The sequence below is a fragment of the Charadrius vociferus genome, unplaced genomic scaffold, assembly GCF_000708025.1.
Source record: "Charadrius vociferus isolate BGI_N301 unplaced genomic scaffold, ASM70802v2 scaffold68, whole genome shotgun sequence".
Taxonomy (NCBI): Eukaryota; Metazoa; Chordata; class Aves; order Charadriiformes; family Charadriidae; genus Charadrius; species Charadrius vociferus.
The window spans coordinates 2,670,035-2,697,803 of NW_009649946.1; the positions used below are offsets into that span (position 1 = coordinate 2,670,035).

Here is a 27,769-nt window from a genome sequence, read left to right on the forward strand (position 1 = left end):
GTCGCGCAGGCGGCGCGTTTCGGCAGAGCTCAGCCCAGCTGCGCCGGCTGTTGCCAGGGGCTGTTCGTTGTTTAACCACCTGCAGCCGTTTTCCCCGCTGCGGCCGGGGCGCCGGAGGGCGGCCGGGGAGGAGACAACACGTCCCCTGCGCCTCCCCCTTCTCCTGCCTCGCTCCGTACCCACTGCCCTCGTTCATGGTGCTCTCCTCTCCCTCGAGGGTCCAGGCAGGCTGGCTCAAGCCCAGGCAGCTGCCTAGGATGGACCTCCGTCCCTACAGGCCACATGGAGGGAGCCCGCTCCGAAGGGCCACTGCGCCCAGGCAGAGGCTGGTGTAGGTGTCCCGGGAGCTGCAGGTGCCAGTTGAGCCTCTGGATGTCTCCCATCTGCTGTGTGTGCATTGGAGGCCCTCCAGCTGCTTGGACCTTTGGCTCATGCCATAAGGCACCATGATAGTATGTGCCTGAAGAAAGCAATTACTGAATGCATCAATATTCATTACTTGAACCTGACTATCTTACATTCCAGATGAATGCTTTGATCCATGGGCTCCCCAACACCTACGTCCTTACAGAGACTGGTGTGTGACCCAGCCTTAGTCCCTGAAGTCTCTGTGAGAAATGGCTCAGCCCTCCTTTCTCAGGGACTCTCCTCATGTCTGGCATAGGTGGCCCCTTACTCGGGTGTCCTCATGGCCCACATTGTCCCATGGTTCTGTGGTGTGAAGGCCTGACTCTCCTCCTGTGCCTCTAGGGAACCACAGTTTGGGGCTGAGGCTAGCAGGGAACACAGGGCATTCAGTAGAGGAACATTGCCTGGCTTATGACCCAGTGCCAGGTTTAGAGCTCTTGAAGGTTTCAGGCACATGACTGGAGAAGGAGTCATCTTCCCACAACTTCAAACCCCAAAGCTAGTGCCCATTGAGATGGCTATACCTGCTCTCGTTAACCTCCCACAGTTGAGTCAGGATGACAGAAGCTACTGTTTCACTGCAGCATGAGCATGGTTGTTGCTGTGGGTGAGATAAGAGCTTGCGTGGTAGTGAAACGTGGGGTGAAGAAGGGTGAGTCTACTTTCACCTACTGCTGGTTGAGGAGTCGGCACAGACAGACCTATGCAGGTTGGTGCCTCCTGGACCGAAGCAGGGCTAGTGGAGTCTTCCTTGGCCATGGAAGGGCAGAGGCCACAGTGATCTCAACCATAATTTTCTTTCTTGCATTACAGTGAAGAGTTGTTCCTAGCTGAACTCCTGCCTGAAGTTTTTTTGACATACTATGTGGGAAAATTCCTGTTGCCTTTATAGTAAACAAAACTGCATAAATTTTATAACTGTGTACTGTCCATGCATAATGTGTCCTAAATGGCTTTTTCTGTTTAGATCATGTCCAACACAGATGAGCACCTTTATCCTCAAGCCTGTCCCAGAAGTAAGCACGTTCACTGTGTCGCCGCATGTAGCTGTGTCGTCCATTACCAAGGTAACAGAGTTTTTCCTCACGCTCCCTGTAAGATGGAAGAGTTGTTTTTCCTCTTATTTTACAATTGGTCAAATGTCTAAAGTAAAGTTATGTGACAAAATCGAGTGGAAAACAGCTCCCTAAACCCCAGGCCACAAGGTCCTGTCTCCCATGCTGACTCTGTTTCAGTGGTGCTGAGGTTCTCTCCAAGATCAGAGCACTTTTTTCTTGGTCCTTGGTACCGCCTCATGGTTTCAGCTGGAATCTGTGGACTCAGTAACAGTTTGCTGGTTTGCCATTGCTGAATTTCACAAAACAATTGAGGAGGTGTGCTGGCTTCGCCCTGGCCACCAACAAAGCACCCACCTAGTTGCTCACTCACTCCCTCCACCAACGGGATGGAGGAGACAATCAGAAGAGCAAAAGTGAGAAAACTCCTGGGTTGAGATAAAGACAGTTTAATAGGTGAAGTAAAGCTGTGCGTGCAAGCAAAGAAAAATAAGGAATTCATTCACTGCTTCCCATCAGCAGGCAGATGTCCAGCCACTTCCTGGAAAGCAGGACCTCAGTGCATGTAGTGGTTGCTTGGGAAGACAAATGCCATAACCAGGAACATCCCCTCTTCCTCCTCCTCTCTCCCAAGCTTTTACTGCTGAGTACGGCATTGTATAGTATGATCCATCCCTTTGGTCAATCTGTCTCAGCAGTCCTGGTTGTGTCACCTCCCAATTTCTTTCACACCCATAACCTACTCAGTGGGGGGGGGGCACAGTGGTGAAAAAAAAAACCCTGGATGCTGTACAGGCACTACTCGTCAATAGCCAAAGCACCGGTGTGGTATCAATACTGCTTTAATCATAAAATCCAAAACACAGTGCCATATGGGCTGCTATGAAGAAAATTAACGCCATCCCAGCCAGACATGGTATAGAAAGAAAGAGAAAAACTTATCAAGCTGTATAAGCTGTGAGGGAGGGATCATCTTTTTGCTCTGAGGCAGATACAGCATCCTGCGTAGTGACATCCTGATTTCTGTGTTGAGCTGTTACAAATAAACAATAAAGTTACATTCACACAGATCAGATTTTCATTGATGTTCATCTCAAAAATCCTCTTTGCTTCACTTGCCGTTGAACATTGCGGCGTAAAAGAGAATCATAGGAGGATTTGGAGATGTGTTTCACTGTTAACAAGATGAAATCAAGTTTCTGTATCAGATGAAAGCAGAGCAGGGTGAGAATCAGCAACAGCCTAGCAAACCCATCTGTACTCTCTGGGCAGCTGGGAGGCCATCAGGGTTCTGCAGCCACACTGTTTTGCCAGTTGTGTTTCCAACAGAGAGGTTAACAGCATGCCTTTGAGCTGACAGGGAAAGGCACAAGAGAAAGGTGGATCTGCAGGACAATAATGAACTCTACTTAATTGCATGAGGCCTGGAAAAGAGGCTTATCATGTGAAAAGCCATGAAGCAAAACAGGTGAAGTCTGGAGGGGAGTCCAGGTGCTTGGGAACAAGAAATGTTGGAGAGATAGTAAAGTAGCATGAAAGCTACTGTTATTTAAAAGCCTGACCAATTTGGGGATTTTTTTTTCCACATAAATTGTATTATTGATTTCTATCATGTTGTCACACCATATGGTGCCTCATCCTCTTGTTACGGTTAATAACTGGAAAAAGTAGTTTCAAATGTTAGCTCCATGGCATGCGGCAACTTAACTAGCCATGTAGTTTATTGCCAGGGGCAGCACCAATCTTGGAGATGAATGGCATTTGTCTTCAATTTCTTTTATGCTATCTGCCTCACACGGAGGATCTGATCATACTATCATTGCCAATAATGATCATGATATCTATACAGTGCTTTCTCATCAAGGTGTAGGGATACTGCCCGGTAATTGCACTGTAGCACTCTTCTGCTTGCAGTAAAACCACAAAAAGCCAAATCTGGAAACAATATAGCATGTATAAAACCAAAAAGAAGTTGAAACAAGATGAGAGAAATCCTCGTCTGAGCCACTGATGGATGCATATAGGTCCCAAGGAGATATTACAGCGTAGGCCCATCCTCCTTTTCTCCTTCTCACTCGATGACTTGCATTGTTATCTGCATCCACTTCATGGCTGGTTCCCAGGTAACATGCCCTGGCTGCTTATCTTTAAAACAGCTCTGTCCATGGATGGGAAAGTGGGGAAAGTTCATAAGGACTGAAGGATTTGGTTATGCAGAAGGCATCTGTTTTAGGAGAAAGCTGCTGTAAGTGGTGAGGGAAAAAATTGGAAACAAGAAAACCAAAAAGAAAAGAGTGCTGGGACAGAGGGATGATGTGGGAAAAAACACAGTTGTCTGCTGACCTAAGATGGGTTGGTGAACTCAGCAGTTAGTGGATTTTGTGGTGTTCAGATATGAACTGTAGATATGACCAGTTTATAATTTGATGTTATTTACAGCAAGTGTTAAAGAATGCAGTATAAGAACAATATAAATCTTTATAAATAGTGGTTCCATGAAATTATGTGTGTTGTCTGCAGTCAGCTGAGCAACCCCAGTTGCTGTCATCTTCTGGTGTTGCATGTGGGCTCTTCAGGTTTGATTATAAAGCTATCGTACGAGGTCTGATCCACAGGTACAAAAATGTGAGGACTTCAGGAGTCTTGTTTACATTTATTAAGACTTTATTAATTAAATAAAGAGAAAACATTTGGTTCATTGTCTGTATGAAAGGGTGAAGCCAGATAATCTTCACTTATAAAGCTGAGATGTCAAAAGAGATTTTTACTCCTAAGACATTTGCGTTATACTGGCCTTGAAATCTGTTTCTTTACTCCCTTTTTGGAGACAGTACATGTTGGAACACCCTAGGAGACATGCCTGTAGAGCTGACCAGTTTGCTTTGCCTCTATTGCTCTGACCCTGTTGGATTACATATATGTTTCCTGGGTGGGGGGCCCTACATTTTCCTTCTTTGTAGCAGTAGGTGTCCCAGGGGAGCTCTTAGCTTCCAGGTATTCAACCACTCCGTATGTCACCATAGACAACACAAGCACAGACAACAAAATGTACAGTTTGATGTAGACTTGCAATTTGGTGCTGTAACCAAAGGCAATGACAAATCCACACGATTCCCAGAGACGGTAATTGGCAAAGGCAGCTTCTGTGTGTTTCTCAAATAAAACGCTGTAAAGTCCTAGAAGGAAGCAGAGACACGGCTTGTGAAGATTAAGTCTGAAACCATGTATTTTCTGCAAAGGGAATAAATAGACCACAAGGGGGAAGACGGACCACCTCCTTCATAAATGTCAGGGAAAGGAAAATAGGAGCTTTGTCTTAAAACATTTTTGCCTTCCCGTGGATTTTTATAAGTGAAATAACAGAGCAAAAATGACAACATAGAGAATATCAGAGAAAAAGAGAAAGAAAATGGGAAGAAGGAAAAAAGGATGGGCTCTATTGAAGTAAGATGGCAGGAAGATTATTTTTCGAATTATCAGCCGCGAAAGGGAAGGTTCTTGTGCTGACAAGTAAGGAGGAAGAGGAAATGGCCAGGAATGGCCCTTGACACTATAGGACTCCACGTATCATTATTGTTAAGGTTACACCAAGTCCTTACAGGCTTTCAAAGAACAGGCAGTTTTGTCTAGGGATGTAGTCCTTAAGGACCAAGTTGTTCTTTCAGTGTGGGATAAAAAGGATCAGAGAACCACAGGGACCTCCCTGCTTCCATCCTTCACCACTTTTGTGGAGAACCTACATGGACCCTGCATGCACTGTCTATCTGTTCTTCAAACCATTTATTTCACCCACCTAAGAACATGCAGAGACTGTTCACCTAAAATGCATGTGCCTTGTTTTCACAAGAACTTGGCCTTAGGGAGCGCCCAGGGGATGCTTGAGCAGTGCTGCCAATGGTAGCAACGTGGGCCATTCGTACAAACTGACCCAAAACATTTAAATCAGAAAGCTGAGGAGAGTGCTACAACTGGGCTCAGATTTAATATGCAAAGGAGATTTGCCTCTCTGAGGTAACTAAGTTTTCAAATATTCAGCTCCTGGATGGGTGGGAGAAAAGAGTATCCTGGATGCGTACAGAACCTCTGGGCAGCAAGTGGAAAACTTGCTTGACAAAGAGACTTGGTTAAGCTGACCATCCTAATGCAGTCGTGTTTACTGGAAAGCTCCCACTGAGTTCAGTCAGCTGCACACCCACAACTGGGAGTGCGGGAGGGTTTCCCAGCCTGCGGGTCTGACTGGTTGGGCACACAGGGAAGGGGTGCTTTCCTCCAGGTGCTAAGCTAGCAGCAGTGGTGATAAAGAAGCAGGCGTTTCCACTGACTCAGCTGTGGTGTGCAGGGAGGGAAGGGGAGGAGTGTCACGAACCTTGACTCTTCTCGTCCACTTTTCTATCTAACAACACATCTGTCTGAAATATGCACATTCAGCCAAAAGGCACAGAGGAGTACGAAGTTCTCTAGAAGTCTGGGTAGGCTCAACTAACCCTTCAGTTTTGTTAAGAAGAGGGAGACATCATCTGTATATAAAAATTCACTGCTTCCTGATGACTATAAGAGGACATTTACTGAATGATTCGATTTAGACATGATTAAAAGCCTGGACAAGTTCATCACAAGATGTACTTAGTTCGTTAAACTGCCTGAGTGTAGTGTGGTGTGAATTATTTGATAATCCTTCATAGTTTTGCCTAATAAATGAACAAGTAGGTGTTTTTCATATAACTTTGCTGATATGCCTTGTGTTATCTTCTGAAAAGGGATTCATGAGGAGGGTTTAATAGAGGAAGGTTTCTGATGTGTAAAGATGCTGGCTTTCAGCTGGTACCTGTTTACCCTTGCTATTTTGAAGCCGCTTTTCTGATCAAACGCAATGGGAGAATTGAGTGGGGATCTACTCCAAGGTTCAGCTATAGGAAGGGCTGACTTGGCAGTAAAGTTCTTGTTTCCAGGATGCATATGTGGTATTAGCTAGCAGTTACATAGGAGCACAATGGTGTTTTTGCCTCAATCCGAAACATTTGCCCTTATGGCAATCACTGTTGAGTGCAATGTGACACAAGTTGCCTGGTTGAAGCTTTAGCAGGACTTGCCGAGCTGGCTGAGTGAAGAGGCTGCTAGATCTGAATTCTTGCAGCTAAGTTCCATGGAAATTATCCTCCCTCTTTACCACTGCCTGTGTTCCCTCTCCTTCCCCTGGTACTAGTAGGCATGGGTATATAACAGGGCTGCTAGAAATTATTTGAGTCCAGGTTTATCAGCTTTCCAGATTGATTCATATACTTTCTAAAGACGCATATCAACCTGGAAAGAACTTAATTTTACTGTAGTCTACCTGATAGCTCTGTGCTACACAATTGGTATGCCCCAAGTGCGATTACTGCCAGGGGGTTAATAATAGCATCTGTGTTCAGGTTAGATAAGAGAGGTCACTACACACTCTGAAATGAAGCAGCTTTCACTGGAAATAAATTAGTGTCCACACACGTACCCAAACATATTAGGAAACCTATATAAGTGACTCTTTTACTGTGAGCCTGTATGTCCTCTAGGGGGACCTCCAATATTAACTATCCGCAGCAGGCCAAAGTAAGCCATCTTCAGTTGCCACAAAATACCTTAAGTATGCAGCACGATGCCATCGTATTTATTCAGTAGTTAAACTACTGATGCCCAAGCAGCAGCCATGGGAGCTTGCCACAAGTACTTGCTTTTCACAAGTATCCTGCAGGAATCTGGGAATGGAGATGACCTATTACCATGCTATAGTAAGACATCAGTCTTGTCACAGCACTGCAGAGCTCACTAGCCATCAAGTAAGCACAAAGCTTTGTCCACCAGCTCATCCGGGGGTTGGGAACCGCAGCCACTTCCCAGCCTCCTCTCTAACACTTAGGCCCTCTGAACTTAACCCTTTTCCTAATGAGGGCACCAGCTGCCTCTGCATCAGGCATTCAGGGACCTTACTGAGGAGGTGTCTCTCAAAAGACATCTCAAATGTAGATAAATACCTGCAGAGGATGGAGCCAGGGTCTTTTCAGTGGTGTCCAATCACAGGACAAGAGGTGAGTGGCACAAGCTGAAACACAGGAGTTTCCTTCAAAACATCACAAAACACTTTACTGTGAAAGGGACTGAGCACTGGCACAGGTTGCCCAGGGAGGGTGTGGAGTCTCCCTCCCGGGAGGTATTCAAAAGCTGACTGAACGTGGTCCTGGGTGTAACTGGCTTTGGGCAGCCCCACTTGAGCTGGGGAGTTGAACTAGGTGACCTCCAGAGGTCTCTTCCAACCTCAACCCTTCTGTGATTCTGAAAGAAGCCAAGTATCTTAGGGCAAGGCTTTCTGGCAAAGAGAGAAGCAGGATAAAGGGCAGGTCCTTTACCCAGTGGAAGACTAAGATATGGCTCTCATGAATGTTGGGAAGGAGCTTGATGAACGGTCAGGAAGACTGGGGAGGAAGAAGTGGGAAATGAGTGAACAGCTTTACTTCAGAGACAGCAAATCCTCACTGGTGTTGTCCTTCCATGAACCTGAATAATGAGAGCATGGATTTTAAATTGCACCAAAGACACAAGGCTGTGGGTTGGGATGAGAGAAGATGAGAGGGTATCATTTGATGTATGTATTAGCTCTCCTCTAAGGGATATGATCTGGAGCTGCTCGAGGGGCAGAGAAGTCTGGCTGGTCACTTCCTTGTGTGTAGAGGGGAGACTCCACACGTGCTGGAAAGGAGATCACTGTTAGTGCCAGGCAAAGGACTGGGGTGTTTTCCCTTTGACTCTCTAGGAGGAACATGATAATTTATCTAGTGGGTGAAATCAATATAAGCTACTGAAGTGACCAGGGGGCCCAGAGGGAGGGAGGGCAAGACACATAATCTGATGTGGGCCCAGATGAGCTAGTTCTGTCACATGCATATTCCTATGGCATCTGCCAAATATGAATTTGAGACAGAGGGAAACAATATTCATGAAATAAGAGCCAAAATATAGGAACAGATGGGAGAGCATCTAACTGCCTTACTGACACCGGCTACGGCATTGATTTAAAAAGAGTGGGACTGACAGCGATTAGCAGATTTTGCTTCAAGTCGTCACAGACTATAGCTCTTTCTTGCCATATCCAGCACTTTAGAGTCTGCCTTTAGTCTCTAAAAGAGAACTTTCTCTAGTTTTGATTGAAGGATATGTTTAAATAATCCCTTACCAAAGTTAGTTTGTATCAGCTCATTATCTGAACTGTCAGTACATAATAATTGCACCGTATCACAAAGCAGTAGAACATAAAGGATTATAAAAACAACCATAATGCATCAGATAAGAAGTCCAATGGTATATTTCCAGTAACACTCCTGGAATAAGATTGTAAGAAATGAGGCAAGTATACAGTGATCTTCCCCCCTGGTGCCCTCCTGACTCTGGCAATCAAAGGCATAGGGACTTTCTGAGTTGGAGATTTCCTTTGGACCCCCAGGCTTTAATAGCCCCCAAGAACATTTTCCCCTGAAGTGATGTAATTCCAGCTTAAAAACATTTACATTTTTGGCAATGAATTCTATACTTTGATTGTGCACTGTGAAAAAAGCATTTCTTCTGTTTTCTGTAAAGCCTGCTGCCTGTTAACTTTATTTGGTGCCACTAGTTCTGTTATTAAGAGAAACAGTGAATTTCTAATCACATTTTCCTACTATTAATGATCTTACTGACTGCCTTCTTACTTATCACTTGTCCAGGCTAAAGTGTTCTAGTTTGTTAGTCTTCCTTCAAGTGGAAGTCTCCCATGACTCTGCTCCTTTTTATTGCCTTCTTATGCCTTATCACATTTGATTATGATTTTTGAAATGGAGCAAATCAGAACTGCATGGTTTTGCTTGGCTGCATAACGTTGTTCTCTGTGGTTTTCTCCTTCAATTTTATTCTAGTAACTCCTAACAGCCCATTTTCTGCTTCTTTTGTTGCTGAGCTTTGAGTTCATTTTTTATCTAGAGTGCTCTCTTTTATTGCAAAAGAAAGACTAAATGGATCATTCTTCTGAGTTTTCTAATTTTCTTTGAAATACTTGTACTCCTCCAGAATATTTATTCTGAATATCTGTTATCATCTTCTGCAGTGTTCTTCTCTCTTCATCTTGGAAAAATTTGTTTAATGAGTGTTATAACGTTCTTATTCCCAACTTGTTCTTATTTCTTTTACTTTCCAATGAGCTAACATATTTCTTTTAGATGCAGTCTTAAACCCGTTATCATTTTTATGCACGTGGTTTTTTATAAGTAAAAACATGCAGATTTTTTTATCTCAAGAGAATTCATTTCATTGTCATCGGGACTTACCATTAGTTTGTGTCTGCCAAATGGAATCAGACAGGCCCCAAAGAGCAGGGAATATGAAAAACACAGCAAGCTGCTTAGGATGAGGTTTCCACAGCAGTAGTGCTATTATACAGGCGGTGTTTGTAACTGTGGCTGTTGATTTAGAAAGAAAGAAGAGAAATACAAATGCTATTACAAACACGACAGATAGTGGTAGTAACACTTTTAAATTCTTCCCCCAACTGGAGCACAAGGCAATCTTAAAATCTTTCTAGTTCATTGAGATTTGCGCTGGCTGAGTTGGTATCACTTGAAATACAAGAGAATGCAGTCCTTTGGCAGGCGTCAATTAATAATTCTGAGCAGTGTCCTGAGCTGAGACATCCTCGGTGCTGACAGAGCTGTTAGCCCAAAGGACAAGAATTGCCACTGAGTAGGAGAAGAGGCTGCTGAAAGACTTGCAGTCACCATGTGAGATGTGGGAAGGGGGAGGAAGCACCCTTCTGCTTTCCTTGCCTAGTCCTTAAATGTAGGTTTCCTTCAGGGCCAGAGGAGACAGTTAAGGATATCTAGACGGTCTGATGACTTTTTATCTTTCTTTTTACAAGCAGAATGTAAACAAGTCACTGATTCCTCCCTTCACAGGAACAACCTTTAAAGGCTGAGTACAAAAAGCATTAAACAGAACAGAGAGGCTCAGAGGTCTTGCATTACTAACACTGTAGGGTTTTGTTGTTATTATTATCTGGGATTTTTTAAAATCTGAAATGAATTTCATAGAGTGAGACTTACACCTAGGACAGACATGTAGAGAAGAATCTCTGAACTGGTGACTGTAGCAAAAAGGACTCTAAATTTCTTCTTCCTTGCCCAGGTTTAAAATTTCCTGTGGAGGAAATGCCTAGAATGTCTAGATGCACATTGACTCAGTAAAGTTTCTGATAACATGGATTGCTGTGTAGTGGAAATAAAGTATCAGAACACTACAGTATGAATAGCTTAGTGGATACAGGGACACAAATGAAATGTTTCTTGGTATTTTTCTGACTCCATTACTCTGTTGTTCATTGGAACAGTGTTCTCTGGAGAGGGAGATGTTCTTAATATGCAAATCTCTTCTCATGCCAGCCTGAAAATTACTGTCCCATACAGAGGCCCTCAAGTTATTCTATCCTGACACACTGGCATATGATTCTCTTTTATTTTTTTTTCCCTGTAGAGTAAGCAGTGAAAAAGACATCAGGCCAACCTTTAAAAATCTTCCTGAAATTCCCAGGCTGGTTGCTTAAATTCCAAGTTCACCATCCCCTGAGATTAAAATTAACAGTGTATCTCACAAGGTTTGCAGTTGCTTTCACTCCATAAGGGTGAGGAGGTTTCACCCAAATAGAGAAATCATTTTCAGGTATAGCGTAGGGCTCAACATGTGTGTTGTAGGATCATTTATCACCAGTTGCATTACAGCTGTGAAGCATCAAAGCTGTAGGACACTTTCTGAGTATACAGTGTCCTGAAAAGCAGGATGAACTACGCCACCAGCAAAGTGATGTAAGGCAATGACCTCAATACCATGGTTAACTATGCTGCCTCTCTTCTCATGAATGAAGTTTGCCTCCAGATTGACTTTGGTTTTAATTGATAGCTGACAGCGAGCTTTCCCTTTATAGTGCGTGCAAAGGGGGGAGCACTGGATTCGATATGTTACATGAGGTGATCGGTCTTTCGAGTGACCTTTACATACCTAATGCAAATAGAAGTTTTCTACCCGTGAACTGAGAGATCTTTCCAAAGAGCAGAGAGCAGAGGGAATTTACAGCTGAAAAGCAGATCATCACATAACCAACATAATGTATCCCCAGGGCACAGGTCACATACGTCTGGAAGAGAAGAGACAGTGGTGACACGTTTTCTTCAGTGAAAATATGCAGCTAAGGTTCAAGGGTCTTAGCCTGAGCATTTGGTAAATAACCAGCATGGATGGGATCAAAGGAGCACAGCTACAGAGTTTGCTGACAAGTCCCTGGCGCATTGACACAGTTGGCTTTCAGCAGTGATATTCCTAACCCAGTTCCCAATCAGACTGATGCCATGCAAACAGAGCAGTAACAAGCAGGAAAAGAAACCAGAGCACTGCTCACTGTGCAAATAGAACTCCTAGAAGTGACACTAGGAATTTTCTGGCCTTTCCCTTCATAGCCCAAGAGATGAAAATTGACAGTCACCACTATGGTCATTGCAGAGCAGCTCCCAAGAAATGAAGAGGGCATCACCTATAAGAGTGTACAGCCAATGGAGATGGCCAAGGAGTGAGTGCCCCTTTCAATCGATTCAAACACAGCAGCAAGTGCACTCTTCCGTCTGTTTATGTGCAAGATTTGAAAGCTTAAGTGTCAAATCAGCAGCTCAGGAAGTTTGCCCCCTTTTCTTTGGAGGCTTTCTCAACACGTCTGGAGAACACACCTGCTGTGGGTCTAGGTTTGTAGAGAAACTGGAGGAGCAGAGGTGGTTTTGATCATTTCAGGCTGTCAGGGTTTGGACCTGTTGCACTAGTGACTGGTGAGGGCTTTCAACCAGCCACGTTGAGGGTTTGCCTCTTACTGTAAAGGTTCTCAAAATAAAATATGTGTTATGTGTGCTGACTTGCACTTACACAAACTCTAGGGAAACCAGAAGATATAAAAGCTTTGCAGACTTCTGGCTTTTTTCCCAGTTTGTTATTTACAACAAGCTGAAGAGTTTGAACCTGTAGCTCTCTGCTGTGGCCTTAGCTGGTGAGTTAAGCTCTCTACAGCTTTTTAAGGCTGTTCCAAGGGACATATTTACTGCTGGCCTCTTCTGTTTGAAGATGTCACTCAGAGTTCATTCAAGTAGAAGTAAGCAGTAATTTAGCAAACCACAGATCACCATTGAAACCGTCTTAATTTAACAAGTAAATATAGATCAGATGCAACAGTAAGACACAAAGGCACAAAAAACAATCAGACACAAATAGATTTTCATTGTCATCCACACCTTTGTGTAGTCACCAGAAAGAAATCCCTGTTCAAACCCACTGTACATTGTCAGAGGGATTAGAAGACACTGTCTTTTATCTTTAAGATGCTGGAAAGTTGCTAGGAACGTAGACCAAAAGGATGGTGTCTCTAGTTTTTCTTTCTCAGTCTCTGCTTGGTCTGATTTGATCTGGTCCAGAAATATAACAATCAGCAACACAGCTAGCACACCACTAGCTGCAAAAACAAAACAAAAAGTTCATGAAAAAATGAGGAATGCTGGAAGAATGATGGGAAGTTGCTTGCTGCTGTTATTGTTCTGACTTAGTGCTTAGCTCTCTGTGGGATGTTTTGGCAGATGCATCTGATTCCGCTTCAGTGTAAAGGCCATTTCTGTGTAAACAAGAAGGCCTGATCTACATTCACATCTTCTGCATACAGCTGCGCACCTCGCAAATCCCCTCGGCTTAACTGTGACTGGCCTGTTGTGACAGCCGCCGGGCCAGCTGCACGGCTGCAGAGGGTGACTGCTCACCCTTCCAGGGCAAGCCAGGGGTCGCGGGGATGGGGAGCTGGCCAGAAACAGCTCCCTTAGGAGCTATCAAAAGCCTTTAAATCAACACGAGAGAGGAATATTCACTTCCAGTGCCAAGGTTTTCATGGCTAGGGGGAATCTTCCTTCAAATACATGGAAAGAAAAATAAAAGGCTAGAAGTAGAACTGCTGTCTTGGATCCCAGTATATGGTGCTTTTTTTTCTTTTTTGTCTTTTTTTTGGTCAGCTCGGGGCCACGCTTTGAGTATGGAATATGTGCTATTTTAAAGATGATAGTGAGCAACTCTGGGTGACTTGAAAAAGATGGAAGTTACAGCTTTGAACCTATAATTTCCTAGCAGAAGCAGCATATGAAGGAATACATGGGGTAGTCAGTCAGAAAATGATCATGTATGTATAAGTCTAAGTTAGTTGCTTGTGGAGTGAATCAATATGATTTTTTCCATGTTATCAAGAAGATAACTGTGGCTCATAATATACATTAAGCAGCCACAGATTCACGACTGGTTGTTTCATTAGGGATGGAAGGCATGATTATGTTTCCTCTCTTCCTTACGCTGACTAGAAATCCATCCATGGAAACAAGTGGAGTTTAGTGTAAGGGGAAAACCAGGCATCTCTTCCCATCCACATTACCTGTTTGATGTGCTCCTATGTTACTGTGTATGGGCATGCTCTTTTCGGTGAACTTTTAATGTCCAAATACATTAGCAATTTTACAGTAAATTGCCTCAATTTGTTATTGCTTATTATTTCTCATCCATGTCTCCTAGAACAAAATTGTATTCTCCAGTGTCCTGGTTCTCCACTGTGGCTGAGCTGTAAACGCTTCATGATGTAAGTTGTTGGTTCTGCCAGAGTGGTTATTAGTGCTTATACGCTGATTGCAGGGCTTATATGGGTGAGAGCAGGACATCCACATTTACAGGACAAATATTCAAATAAATATGTCAAATGAATCAAGAGCAATTACAGGAGACAAGTAACTATGTGGCTTAATAGTTGTTGAAATCATAGAATCATTTTGGTAGGAAGAGACCTTTGAGATCATCAAGTCCAGCCATATGAACATAAGTAGAAACACCCACAGTCCTCCAGAAGACAACAAAAGACTTATCCATTATTGTCTCCACCCAAGCTGGGCAAAATATGTATTCAGCAACCAAATAGAGGAGACATTTAAAAAATGTCTGTGAATGAAATATTTAGCTATTTGGTTTCCCTCGAGGTAGGAAAAGACATATCTTTTATTAAGAGCTTAAAAGAAAAATGAAACCCTACTGACGCGGGGTCAGTAGACAGCAGGGTTGCATTTATTTTGCATGAGCAAAGCCTAAGGGAGTGCTGTATATGTTAGTCATCAAATTTAAATTTAAACTTGTGAGCCAAACCTGCCTTTAGCAGAAAGGCGTCAGCTCCAGCACACTCTGGAAGGGAAGTGGGGGGATATTCTTTGCATTTTCTCACCAATTAGGAATGGAGGTTGGGGAAAGAGGGAGGGTTTGCTGTGATGCACTTGTCCGCGGAAGGCTGGCTCTGACCAGATTACACACTCTCCGTTTGAGCGTATGACAAATTCCATGCATCTGTCTCAGCATAGAAAGCACATCTATGTACAGAGACTGCAAAGATATTTTAACAGAGTTAAGGTGACATATTGCCTTGCCAGATACTTTCCCTTTATCAAGAGAAGAACTTGTTCTGAGATGGATACTTTTTGAACTTTCCTCACTGAATGAATCTTTGCATATTTATTTTTGTCTTTCCAATTTTTTGATGGAATGAGCCTTCCCTGTCTGTGATTCCTTTGTAACCTTATGCAAGGGAGGTCTATAGCAGCTGTAGTTACTAAATGGGAGACGTGCCAGTTTGCCTAGTGCTTCTCTTTATCTTTGCCTTTCATGCTAAGGTATTATAATTCAAGCATCACAGCTGAGAATTGACTGAAGTTGTAAAATCTCAGCAGGGATCCAAAAACCTCCCCGCAAATGACTGCATGTTCTGGGAGTCATGGTTCAGGTCCACCTCTAATTACAGTGCAGTTCTTTTGCTAAAGCTGCTTTACACATGGTAGGACATCGGCCAGTTCTGATAGGCATCCCCAGATGACTAGAAGTTGGTGAGTTCAAGTACCACTAGCAGAGCTGCTCCTAGCATCTTGGACCTCTGGATACATGTATAAATCCACCCAATTCCATCAGTAAACTAGATCACTATTGCCAATTGTGAAGGTAGTGAATTTAAAACTGTCTCATCCATACCTGGATAAGATGCTGCAATCCTCTAATTGTAATATGGGCATACTTTTGATTCTAGTCTGTAGAGCAATACTGACTTTGTGTGAAACAGCGGGGTCACCGTACTGGCTTTCCAGGTGAAAAGTATAAAGAATGTCTTGCTTCTTTAGACAAAAATGATACAGCACTTGCACAAAGCATTTGAAACTATTTAGGAAGGAGTTGTTTACAGCTCTCATATCTTATTTCCTTTTAGCAAATTGGATTGAAGGACGAAGTTGGAAACTTAATCAACAAAGTCATGCTAGGTTTCACAAGTAGTAGGTTCCTCGTCAGTGATATTCATTAAAGATTGGGTGGATTACTTACCAGTGTAGATCCCTAGCAGAGTGTAGACTAAGGAGTTTGAGGGTTCTGTTGACCCAGTGGTGTTAGTGGCATCAGTCATGCAGTCATACGCTCCACAGCATGCCAGGTTTTCTTCTGAGATTTCCACTGATTCAGTAAGAACCAAAAGAAAGGCAGGACAGGGAAGAGATCAGATGTGTGCACACTATATGTAAGGATATAAGGAGAAGGGAATCCAGCACTCAGTGATTGGTTCGGGTTTCAAATCCTTCCTGATTAGAGACATCTAACTTCAGAATCCCAGTTTAACACACAAAAAATCGGTTTAATAGAAACAGTTGCTCAAGACAGAACGCTGAATTGATGGTTACATGGAGACATGGACTAAAGCCAGAGGCTGAAATCTGAATCCAAGCTCAATTTGCAGTATTTAAAGTTTCAGTGTATATCTGTACCTCTTAATCATAATACCTCACAAGACGGGTCCCTCAGTTTACATCACCACTGAACTGCTGGACCTCAGTTCTTACAGCCAGAGCACATTATCCTTCTCCAGGTAATTTCTGTATATGTTATAGGAATGGAAACCACCTCGAGACATCTTTCTCTATTATAAATTCAAATTACAATTACTCACTAATGCAGTCTTCCAAGAAACTAGCTTTTCCTGGCTTTATTACTTTATTACTAGCTTTATTACTCCTTGAGAACATACTTGAAACTAGAACAGTTTAGCAGGGTTTGGAGTAAGACCTTTGCTTTGTTCAATTCCATCAGCGTTGTGCTGAGCATGTGTGAAAGCCACACACGTGCGGGTACTCATGCACCCTGTGTGTCACCATGACACCGTGCCCACTTCCTCCAGTACCCTCTCTGCAAAGAAAAAAACAGGAGCCCGAAGTGTGAGCCTGAATAGGCTGTGTAGTGGGGAAGGGCGATCAAAAAACATGCAATTATTTCAATGCTTTCACTGCAGAATTGTCACTGGTCCAAGCATAATAAAGGGCAATACGGTGTACCTTGGCTGATTCCTTAAACAGGACTTGATCTGTAATTTTTCAATTAGGGTTATTGTGTAACTACTTTTAGTGTGTTTTTCCCAATTGCTTCCAATCAAAGCTGCTGCAACGTGAATCAGCTGTTTAACTAGCTTCATAAACAACTTGAGGTTCAACATCAGATGAAACTTAATAATGTAAAGAAAATCATTACCTTATTATAGCCAGTGGCTATCACTACACAGTTCTGAACAAACAGACCCTCAGCAAAATTACCATATGCAAAAGGTGAGTCACACTGGTGAAGTGTGGAAGTGTGTAAAACAAGTTTTTTATCTGTTCATGCATCATCTGAAAATGAAGATGCACAAGCAATTAGTGATACAGAAGCTGCAAGGCAGGGTTTGCTCTGTTCCTCTGGAAATAAAGGTGCAATATTAATGAGTGAAAAAGGATGACTCTTGTAATTTACATTGATTACCGTCTTCTGTTGTATTATTACCTCATAGTGCTGCTTGCCTTGCTGTGTCTGGATGCAGTGATGCAAGCAATGTGTCAAGTGTATGTACGTATCTGAATTTTATGCATTTTGATTCTGCAGATACATCCCATATCTTTCTGACTCCTCAGTGAAATGATACATTTTAAGTGTATGGACAATATGGGTGGATATCTTTGCTACACTGTCAGAGGAGAGGAAAAGAAGTGAGTGCCTGGAGACCCTCACCCCCCAGCAAGAAGGTCCCTCTAGATTAAATCTGAGTCTCACTGAGAAGGATCAGTTGGGAAGCTTATAATATGACTGCTCATCACTGTTGTGAAGATATGCAAGGCCTTTGGCTTGAGAGCTGTTCATAGCACACCTCCCAGAACCACGGCATTTCCTGAAATACAATATAACTGACAAAAAATAAGTAAAATTTAGAGTTTCATTAGAATTTAGAGGAACATCCTCAGATGCAAAACTAGGAGATGATTTTCAAGATAAAAAAAAAGAGTATTTTAGTCCTCTTATTAACATCACTTAACATGATGTGTGCCGTGAGGCAGAGGGGAGTAAAATGGTTGCAGTCTGTGCAGACCCCACAGCTGCACCACAGCCTCTGCCCTGCAAATGAAATCAGAATGCCCATACCCTCCTGAGACATCGTGTGGCTCAGTGATCAGGTCAGCAGGGCTCTGTTGCCCTTGATACAGTCCTTTAGCATTCTGCTTTGATGGTGTTTCATCTGTAGTTGCTTGAGTTTAAAGGAAGCACGATTCTCCATATGTATGACACTTTGTGACAACCACTGTGCCATAAACCCAAGGACTCAAAGATTAAAGCCTGGTGCCACCTCCCTGACATTTAGGTTTAACTGAATACCTATTTGAATACCCTCCAGAGGACACACTGCTTAACCGAGCCGGGGAAGAGAGGTAACTTCTTGCTATTCATAGTAGCGGTGTATATGGAAAGCTCTTTCAATGTCCATCCTGTTCTGACTTTGATGGGATAGGGAATGCATGGGAGACTGCAATGACAATACACTGTGGCACTTTGAATCTCTAAGGTGGCACCCAAGTATTAATTTATCTTCATGACTGCCCTTTTAAAGCTTAAACCAATTACAAGCATGGGAAATGAGGGCAGCACTGTTAAGTGATTTCTTCAAGCTACATCGGCATCTGCTGTCTGAGCCTGAAATACAGCAGAGGAGCCATGGGAAATACAGCAGAGGAGCCATGGCATGCAGAGTCCTACCAACAGCTACTTCTATTTCTTCTTGACAATTGTGTAAAGCACTCATTTTCAGCAAGCACCAGCATCACTTGACTAACCTTGAATGTTTAACAGCAAATTAATTCAAGACTACAAGCATTGCGGAAAGGCTGCTGTAGTGTTTTGCCTTTTAACCACTTTAAACAGAAGTCAGATGTGAAAGACTGTCACTGCCAGCAGTCTATCTATGCTTTACGACACAGGGGTGGAATTCAAAAGGAATTCAATAGACATCTATTTTTGAGCTAGCTGTCTGAACTCTCTTTCTAGTGATGAAGAGTTGATAGAAAATAGAACAATTTATCCCATCTATTTCAGACATCTACCTTCAGATGAGCAAAGTCACATCTGAAGCGCCTGTTTCCACTGACTATGAAGGCAATTGACAGTCACTAGCTTATCTACAGAAATCTACCTTTTAACTATCTAGAACTAGCTGATGTTTATCAAAAGAAGTGCCAAGATTTTAAAATATATTTTACCTTTGTTGGAAGCTTGGCTAAATACCAAAGATGAAATAAGGTTTCCCCAGATGCCGGAGGACTGAAATATCAGAAAGAAGACCCCAAAGTATTGGTTGATAATGTCCTTCCCATTTTTTCCTGCTTTCTTAGCATATGAATTGCCAGCAATGGTGAGGTAAGTGCATTTGGCAGACCAGAGTGGTGCTCCTCCTAAGCCCAGGATCACAGAGGTAGGGATTAGCGTGTACCTGCCGAAGAACGCTTTATTTAGCATAGTTATCATCTATTAGCATAATCATAATTTGCCCAAAGACCCAGAGGCAAAAATAGACATCAAAGAAATAGATTTATGCTTTGTGTGATACAGTAAATCTACTACATGAAACCAAGAAAGGGCCAGTCCTATGAAGCTTAGGATGTGCAAGCACTCCCAGCTGCGTCCAGGGGCTAGGTCTAGGCCAGGCTGGCTAGGTCTGTGCTCATGTGCCCTGTCCTCTTGTAACTGAGAATTAAATTGCACCTGCGCTTCAGAACGTGGATCACAACAACTTTCCTCATCAGAGTCACATCCGCTGTCACTGAAGAACAGAAGTAAGTTGTTCATCCACTTCTGAAAGGGCAAGGCAGGAGCTGGCCTTCTTCTGTGTCCTCTGCTCCCAGAGCCACTGGCTGGAAAACAGCCTTCCTTCAATCTTTTCAGAAGCAGTCCTAAAAGTTCTTTGGATTTTAAATGAAAATTCTGATTATTTTTTTTTTTTTTCTGAAGGGAAATCTCTGCTACATGCATGAGCTAGAGAAGCAGCTCCAGGTGGGTGGATGGATGCATTCATTCTGGCTTTTTGCACATTTTCACCTATCTGCTTCACCTGATACTGTATTTCTTTATCCCCGTTTCTTGTAGGTAACATCTTTTACATCCAGCTTTAAAATCCAAACACGGAGGTAGAGTAGGAATTGAGAAGAAAAAGAAGAAAGAATTTCTGCCTTACCAATTTTGTTCAAACACAATAGACAGAGTTAAAGTATTTAAATTGTACCAGCTAGCGTAGAAGTTCCCTAAGGAGAACGCGATGTAGCAGCACATAGAGCCTGCGATGGTCCACTTGCAGCCAAGCTTCTTGATGAGGATTGGAGGGAGGAACATGGACGATAAGATGAGTGCAGCATAGAGAACACTTAGGGAAGCGACACCCAGGCCTTCTTCTGAGTGGAGACTGCTCTGCATGGGCAAAACCAGCAGTTGACACAAATTTTATCACAAGCACATGTAACTACGGTGTACAGAGAGTGGCTTCAGGCAGAAATAGAGAGACACAGAAGCTGGGGCTGGATATTACTCTCTCCTTTCCCCAAAGCCCCTTGATTGTGGATTTATGGTTTTCCTCACAATGATAGCCCATTTATGAAAATACGATACAGAACCAGGTGAGGATTGCTCAGATTCAAAGCTTTTGTAAGTTAGGCTTTAGATTATTTGATGTAATTCATTTGAATTTCTCTTTGAAAGCACGCTGAATGAAGGATAACGTCTTTTCTGGGCCTTCCCTTTTTGTCTCAGGTAGGAATATCCTCAGATCTGCATTGCAAGGGCAGACTTAGCAACAGCGGAAGATTCTTTCCTTTAAACTGCAGGTCTGATAATTTCTAAATTCTTCAGAGGCCAAGGTCCAAATATCCCAATATGCTCATAGCAACCCTTTGTGGTTGAAAGTAATTAATTCACTCAAATTTTCACAAGGGAGGAATAAGATTTTACTGATCTAACCAGGTTTTATAATTTTATGGTCAAAATAGTTCTCTTGTTACTGTAAAAGTTGCAATGAGATGATCAAGATGCTGCTTACCAACATTTTCCTGTTGGGTTTTCATGAAAAGCTTACATGATCCAGTATGATTTTGGAAGGGGGGGAATGGGTGCAGGGCCAGGGGGTGGGGAGTAGCAATGGAGAGCACTGGGGGAGAGCTGGTAGCAGCAGCAAACACTCCCAAGCCCTGGGGTGGCTGCGTGGTCTGGCCATGCAGGACTGTGGTGGCAGCCGCGTGGCTCCCTTGGCAAGAAGCAGGCATCAAGACAGTGGGGTGAGGTGGGAATTTTCTCTGTCAGGCAGTGTCTACGTGTTTGGGAATTGGAATGGTTGTTTTGTAAAAGGGCAAGGAGGCTTCCTGATCTCCGAGGTTTTATTTCTGAAACACCACGTGCCTGGTTTTGTCAGCTACAGCTTCTAAAAATTAGGAGCCAGGACTCCAAAATCATATGATTAGCTTGAATGTTACTGGGGTTTTTTGTTTGTTTGTTGGGTTGGGTGTTTGGGTTTTTTTTTGGGGGGGGGGGGGGAGGTGTGGAATGTTCAAATAAATGATGCATATTTTTAATGCTTCTCCTGCAGACTACAATACAATAAAATAACCTACTTTTGATTGCATCTCAGCAAGTCCTCTTTAACCACCAAGACAAAATGGAGAGAGGACTACTTTGTGAATCAGCACAACTGCCCCCTGCCGCGTTAGGGGAGACCTTATGCCTTATGTTCCAGCACTTAACCTGAGCGTGCATTGTTTCAGATGGTGGGGCTGACTCATGGCTTCTTGGGTTTATCATTCCCCTCCTTGTTAGTCTGCCCAGATTATAACATCTCTATCTGTTTGGGGGACCATTTTTGCAGAACTTCCCTGGACTTGGAATTTGACAGTGTCAGTGAACAGAAAATGCTCAAGGAGAGAAGAGATGTGTAGAGCTAGCTGGAACTTCCTGAAATGAGGTCAACCCCTTGTTATTGCAAACAAGTGTATCATGTTCTATATCAAGCTCCACCTTTAAAGCATACAGATTCCCACAATGGTTAGAAAATCCTTCTAGAACCCAATTGGTCAGGGCCATCTTTTAACATCCTGCCTAATCTTCCTCATGGATGGCTTATATCCATTTATTTGTCAGGACACCAGAAGAGTCTTCTAGTCTGAAAAGTTCCTCCTTGTGTTTATTTACTCTGAAGTATGCATAGACAGCAACAGTAACCCCCAGTCTTTTAGTATGGCTATACTAAACAAGCCAGCTCTGATGGTATCCTGAGTGTTCAAGTCATTCTGGAAACCATCTCTGCTACTGTGTTTTAAGAAGTTAATGCCAATACAAGCCACAGCTGCCTTTGATTTAAAATAGGTTTTTTTTCATTATTATGTTACATCATGACGCCAGGAATTATTGTATTGTTTAATACTTATATTATTTAATGGATTGGACATACATTTTTATTATTTTACATTGCTGTATAATAATAATAATAAAATCATAGCAATTTCAAAATATTCAGAACAAACCCTTTTCAGAAATTAGGAGTTTTTTTCCTTTTTGCATTATCTTCTTTTGAGAAAAATCTCACAGAAATTTAGTTTTCATTCAAACATCTTTTGTGGACCTAAAGAAGTAGTCTAACACAAGTATTCAAACTATTTGAGAAGTACTAGAATAAAATATTTAGTAAATGCTATGGATCTGTGTGAGGGATACTAACCTGCGTGAAATTGATGTCCTAACTAACCTCATAAAAAATATTGTGCGTGCCTTCCTCACAGAAACTGGGGAAAGGCTGCCAGGTTTCACACAACCAGTTGGCCTGATGCCCTTCCAGGCCAGCTGTCCTGCCAAGCAATGGGAGATGCTCCACTTACCTGTAGGCTTTGGAGTCCTCCATAAGCGGTGAAGAGAAGTAAAAATCCGAAAGAAATGACCAAAACATTCTTAAGATTCCTTTCCATGTCGATTCATACAAGACAAAAGGTCTGCCAGTGTGCAAAGCTGATCCAATTATTCCAGGGGATGCTTTGAGTTGGAGAAAAACAGCTTATGTTTTCTTGGAAAAGGTCACTTCTCACTGCATTTGTAGACGAAAGAGTTGTTAATTATTTGAGGATTGGCCAGTGAACTTTACTTTTTCTGATAGTGAAAACTCCTTACAGAGTTGTTACTCATTCACCTGTTGTGACTGAGGCAATAATGAGCGCTCTCAAAGGACATCAGTCAGGTTTTACTGGATAGGTATATAAGTCACTTGCAGTGCTTAGATCAATTTTAGTATTGCAGTCATTCATTATATGGCTCTCTCCTATCACTAGCACAGAAGAAAAAAATTGCAAGCAGTGAAATGCCTGCCTGGAATAAAGATACACTAATCCATAAAGGGCAAAGTTTAAAAGATCGTACCAAAATCTACTTCAGGCCTATTGCTTAACTAAGGTTACAAAAGCATACTAGGAAATGAGATTGATTGTGTTACAGTGTTGTCTGCATACACCAGCTCTATAGCTGTGCACTGTACCAAAACAAGGTTGCTGGCCACTTGGCAAGCAAGACAGTCTTCACCTGTGGTGAACCCCATGGCTTTGGTGTTTCAAATTTACCAAGTCATGCTTGTGAAAACCAAACTCAGAAGCCAAGAGGAAACGTGGATTGAGCAGATAAATGAAAAAGCAACTTCCCCTCCCCTCCTCCAGCTTCTGGAAAAAAACAGCCTTTGTGGGATGTATTTTGCCTTGCCAGTGCTGCCTGGCTCAAGGAGTGAAGTTTCCCCCTACCCAGCCAGCCCTGCTGTGTTTGCCCCTGCTTTCCCCTATTTGCAAAGCCTGCCCTTGCGAAGTTGCATTGTCTCTGTTCGAGACGCGTTGGCCATTCTACAAGTCCTGACTGAGCATTTGAATTGTGGCTTAACCCCAGCTGGAAACTAGGACCACACAGCCGCTCGCTCACTTCTCCCCCTTTACACCAGAAGGGTAGGGAGAAGAGGGAGAAAAGAAGGGGAAAGGGTAAAAAAACCCTCATGGGTTGAGATAAAGACAGTTTAATAGAACGATAGTGGAAAAGGAAAATAACAACAATAATAATAATGGTAAAAGAATATACAAGATAAAGAAAGACAACACAAGTTGCTCTCACCACCTGGTGAATTGATTGCCCAGCCCGTCCCAAGCAGTGATTGTGGATTTCTGCCCCCCAGGCAACCCCCGTTTATATACTGGGCATGATGTCTATGGTATGGAATATTCTGTTGGCCAGCTTGTTCTGCATATGCTCCCTCTTAGCTTCTATGGGAAGCTCAAAAAAGTCCTTGACTAATATAAAAATCACCTGGAAACCACTAAACCAATATGCATTATCAACATTCCCTTCATACCAAATCTGAAACACAGCAGCCCAGGTCTTACACTTTTTAATAAGACACCACCACTTTTCCTGTCCTTGATATATATCTCTTTATATAGAAATATTTATATATATCTTTATATATATATGGATGGGGATGGGGGAGAGAATCAGAAGAGTAAAAGTGAGAAAACTCGTGGGTTGAGATAAAAACAGTTTAATAGGTAGAGCAAAAGCCACCCACACAAGCAAAGCTAAACAAGGAATTCATTCACCACTTCCCATGGGCAGGTGTTCAGCCATCTCCAGAAAAGCAGGGCTCCATCACGCGTAATGATTACTTGGGAAGACAAATGCCATCACTGTGAACATCCTCCCCTTCCTTCTTCTTCACCCAGCTTTATATGCTGAGCATGATGTCATATGGTATGTAATATCCCTTTGGTCAGTTGGGGTCAGCTGTCCCAGCTGTCTTTCCTACCAACTTTTTGTGCACCCCCAGCCAGCTCACCGGTGGGGCAATGTGAGAAGCAGAAAAGGCCTTGACTGCTTAGCAATAACTAAAACCACTAGTGTGCTACCAACACTACTCTCCAAAACATAGCACTACACCACCTGCTAGCAAGAAAGCCAACTCCACCCTAAACCAGGACATGAACATTCCCCTGCTGAGCACACAAAGCCCTCTCTGCCCCTAAATCAGGTGGCGCGAACAGACCCTTCCTGAAGCTGTAGCTGAGGAGGGATTTAAACTTGGGAGCAAAGTGGAATCCAAAAAGTCCATGCCATAACGTTAACATATTCAAGTGGAGATGGTCTGTAGGGTGTCCTAAGCGTCTAGTGAGAATGAATAGCTAAGACGGTGTAATTCCCACTAGATGGCACAATTTTGCTTCCCACAGGGACATTCGAGGGTGAGGGGAGGAAGCTTTAATGCATTAATTCATTTAATACATTAAAGAGGTCACAGCTAGTTTCTACTTTGGAGAAAATTCCAGTATGTGCCTTTTCATTTTCTTCTTTTGTCTTATAATCTTCTTGAAATAAATAATGCAGAAAACATAATCTTTTAATTCTCCATTGTTAACGGTACTTCTATATTGCAAGTCTAGATAGTGAAATACTGGCTTTTTATTTTACAGACTACTATGCTTAGCATGCAAACACTTTCAATTAGATCACAATGCTACTCTTGTTTGGCAGTGTTTGTAATCCTCTACAAGGCTTATAAACCAATCTGGTGGTACTTTGGCCTAGTGATTTCCAATCTTTTTGGGTTTATGGACCCTTGCAATTTTCCAGTGCAGATCCCTGCATAAGAAATTTACACTTGGTAATAACATGCTTGTTTCTGGTTTGGACCCTTTAGAAATAGTCTGCAAAATTCCAGGGGTTTGAGGTAATAGGTTGAAAATCATTGAAAAAAGCAATGAGAAAACGTAAGAATAATGCTTGTCCTAAACAAAAGCATAACTAACATGTGCTTGGGTAGAGGGAAGAACCGAGGACAGTGCAAAGCACGCTCAGTTTGAAAAGCCTTTATTTTAGTGCTCTTTCTTGACATTAGCAGTAATAACAACACAGCTTTAAAAAATCAGCATTAACTGGGTGCTATTTTTAAAATGCAATGTTGGATAGGTTATCTGAGCAGCACTTCTGCTCTGGAGGAATTCTTAACTCCTAGCTCAGTCACGTCAGCTTGGCAGCAAATGTTGGAGAGCATACGGGGGATGGTGGGGGTTTTTGTGTGGAGTGGTGGGTGTTTTTTTTCTCTTCTTTTGACTGATCAAAGACATTTCGGCCTGTTTCACATCCCTTGCCCAGAGTTTTCAGTTATCCAACTGCCTGGTCCTGAGCCCCTCCTTAGGAATGTGTGGACTCTTTACCAAGGAGATCTGATAAGGCCGAGGATCTCTTCCTTTGGTACCAGGCAGCGGGTGGCTCCTGCAGGCCTGCTGTGTATCACTCTTGACACCTCTTTCATTCTTTCTGCTGGTCTAACTAAGATTAAGTGAGCCTCAGGAGCTGTGCACTGCATTTTGGGCTTAGCTTACGCACAGGAGGCTGCAGTGGCCAAACTGAAATGTCCTGCAGGGCACGATCACAAAAACAGGAGATAGAAGAGGCTGGTTAAATCTGTGACTCTATCCCACATTTATTTTCCTGTGTTGATTTTCTCAGTGTAAATGAGGGCAGCCTTTGCTTAAGAGATTATAGCACCAGAGGCTAATCTTTGGGGAGTTTTGTGCTTCATAATTATGATTTCCTTATTTACTCTTTGCTGGTTAAATATATTGTTTAGGCAGTTATTATAACAACAACAACAAAACAAAAAACCCAACACTCACAATACTCACCATAGGATTCTCTGTCTTAAGAGGTATTTAATTGATTAGCTCCTTGGTGGTACACACTATCCCATGCGTCTATCGGTAGAAAGGATGAGTATTTTTATATGCCAGCTGGCCATTGGTTTGGCCACCCACATAATATGGGCAAGTGTTGCTAGAGCTGTTCTCAGAGGTAGCCCTAACTGGCACTGGTGTCCGACGAGCTGACACTGAGCAGGAGTTGGAGAGGACAAGTGCTTGCCCATGGGTGCCTCCAAACACAGGGATGGGGAGAGGGGAGAGTGGAGACAGAGCCTGTGTATTCCCACTTGGAGAAATGAAGCTGATTCCTGCACTTTTGCTGTGGTGAAGGCATTGCAGATGTACTAGAGAGGAACATCAGGACAGAGCCTATTCTCCTGGGCTTTAGCTGTACTAGAAAACCCTTAGTATACTCTCTTGTGCTGGAGCTCTTAACTGTGGCAAAGCCAGCAGATTGCATGGTCCTTCTTGGTAAGCTACAGAGAACTACCTGGCACACACTCTGAGCTGGCTGAACCCATGCTGCTGCTATTTAATCCATCCTGTTAGACACACGAGCCCTGAATTGTCTTTCCAGAGCCTCCTGTGGGGTAGTCAGGACCCTCCTTTGACTAAGCTACCACCACCCCAAATGCTCACCTTCTGGGGCTGTCACACAGAAGACACTCTTCATGGGCCACAGCAGTGTGAGTGTCCTGTGGAAATAAATTACTTCTCCATAGAGTGGGGTACCTGTAAAACACAAGGCTGACACAACAGGCAACATTAAATGATCTAGATTTGAAAAATCTTTCACAGTTTGCAGATGGCATAGGAAAGCGCGGCTGACTCCTAGGAGACGCCCCAGCACGTCTAACTCTACTGTAGCCACCCTTTTTTCCCAAAGTGCTGTTCTCCCAGGACCTGTCCTGACATACCTGCAGTGTTCCCACCTGCCAGACCAATGTCTGAGTTCTCCATTTCTATTAGCCGCTTCAGAAGAAAAGGGGCTAATTAAAATTCAAGACTGCTTGGTCCAGGCTGCCTATACAGCGTTTCCTTTCTTGCTGTGACATCCTGGCCATGTTGCTCTGTTCTTCCCTTCCACCTTCACCTGCACTGCTGCCCTGCTGATTTTGGAGTTGAAGCAGGAAT

At 43.0% G+C, this 27,769-nt stretch overlaps 1 protein-coding gene across 2 annotated transcripts; it reads right to left on the bottom strand.

Moving 5' to 3' along the window:
* Nucleotides 1-4,166: 4,166 nt before the first annotated feature.
* Nucleotides 4,167-22,882, bottom strand: UNC93A (unc-93 homolog A (C. elegans)). Of its 2 annotated transcripts, XM_009891454.1 has the most exons (8): nucleotides 22,796-22,882; nucleotides 20,164-20,345; nucleotides 19,145-19,374; nucleotides 15,920-16,049; nucleotides 12,782-12,995; nucleotides 11,511-11,646; nucleotides 9,791-9,922; nucleotides 4,167-4,639 (listed from the first exon to the last, which is right to left on the bottom strand). In XM_009891454.1, the coding sequence occupies exons 1-8, from the start codon at nucleotides 22,880-22,882 to the stop codon at nucleotides 4,374-4,376; spliced, it is 1,377 nt and encodes a 458-aa protein (XP_009889756.1). In that variant the 3' UTR covers nucleotides 4,167-4,373. The 2 variants fall into 2 exon arrangements, with proteins under 2 accessions (XP_009889756.1, XP_009889757.1); XM_009891455.1 differs by lacking the exon at nucleotides 15,920-16,049 and having other exon boundaries at nucleotides 12,782-12,999.
* Between the last annotated feature and the right edge of the window lie 4,887 nt (nucleotides 22,883-27,769).

Excerpts from the sequence above, each read along its gene's own strand:
- UNC93A (XM_009891454.1), bottom strand. The coding sequence starts at position 22,882 with ATGGAAAGGAATCTTAAGAATGTTTTGGTCATTTCTTTCGGATTTTTA. Across the intron at positions 19,375-20,163 it reads GGGAACTTCTACGCTAGCTG|GTACACGCTAATCCCTACCT; the intron begins GTACAATTTAAA and ends GTTCTTCGGCAG. Across the intron at positions 11,647-12,781 it reads TTTCTGGTGACTACACAAAG|ACGTATGTGACCTGTGCCCT; the intron begins GTGTGGATGACA and ends CTTCTCTTCCAG.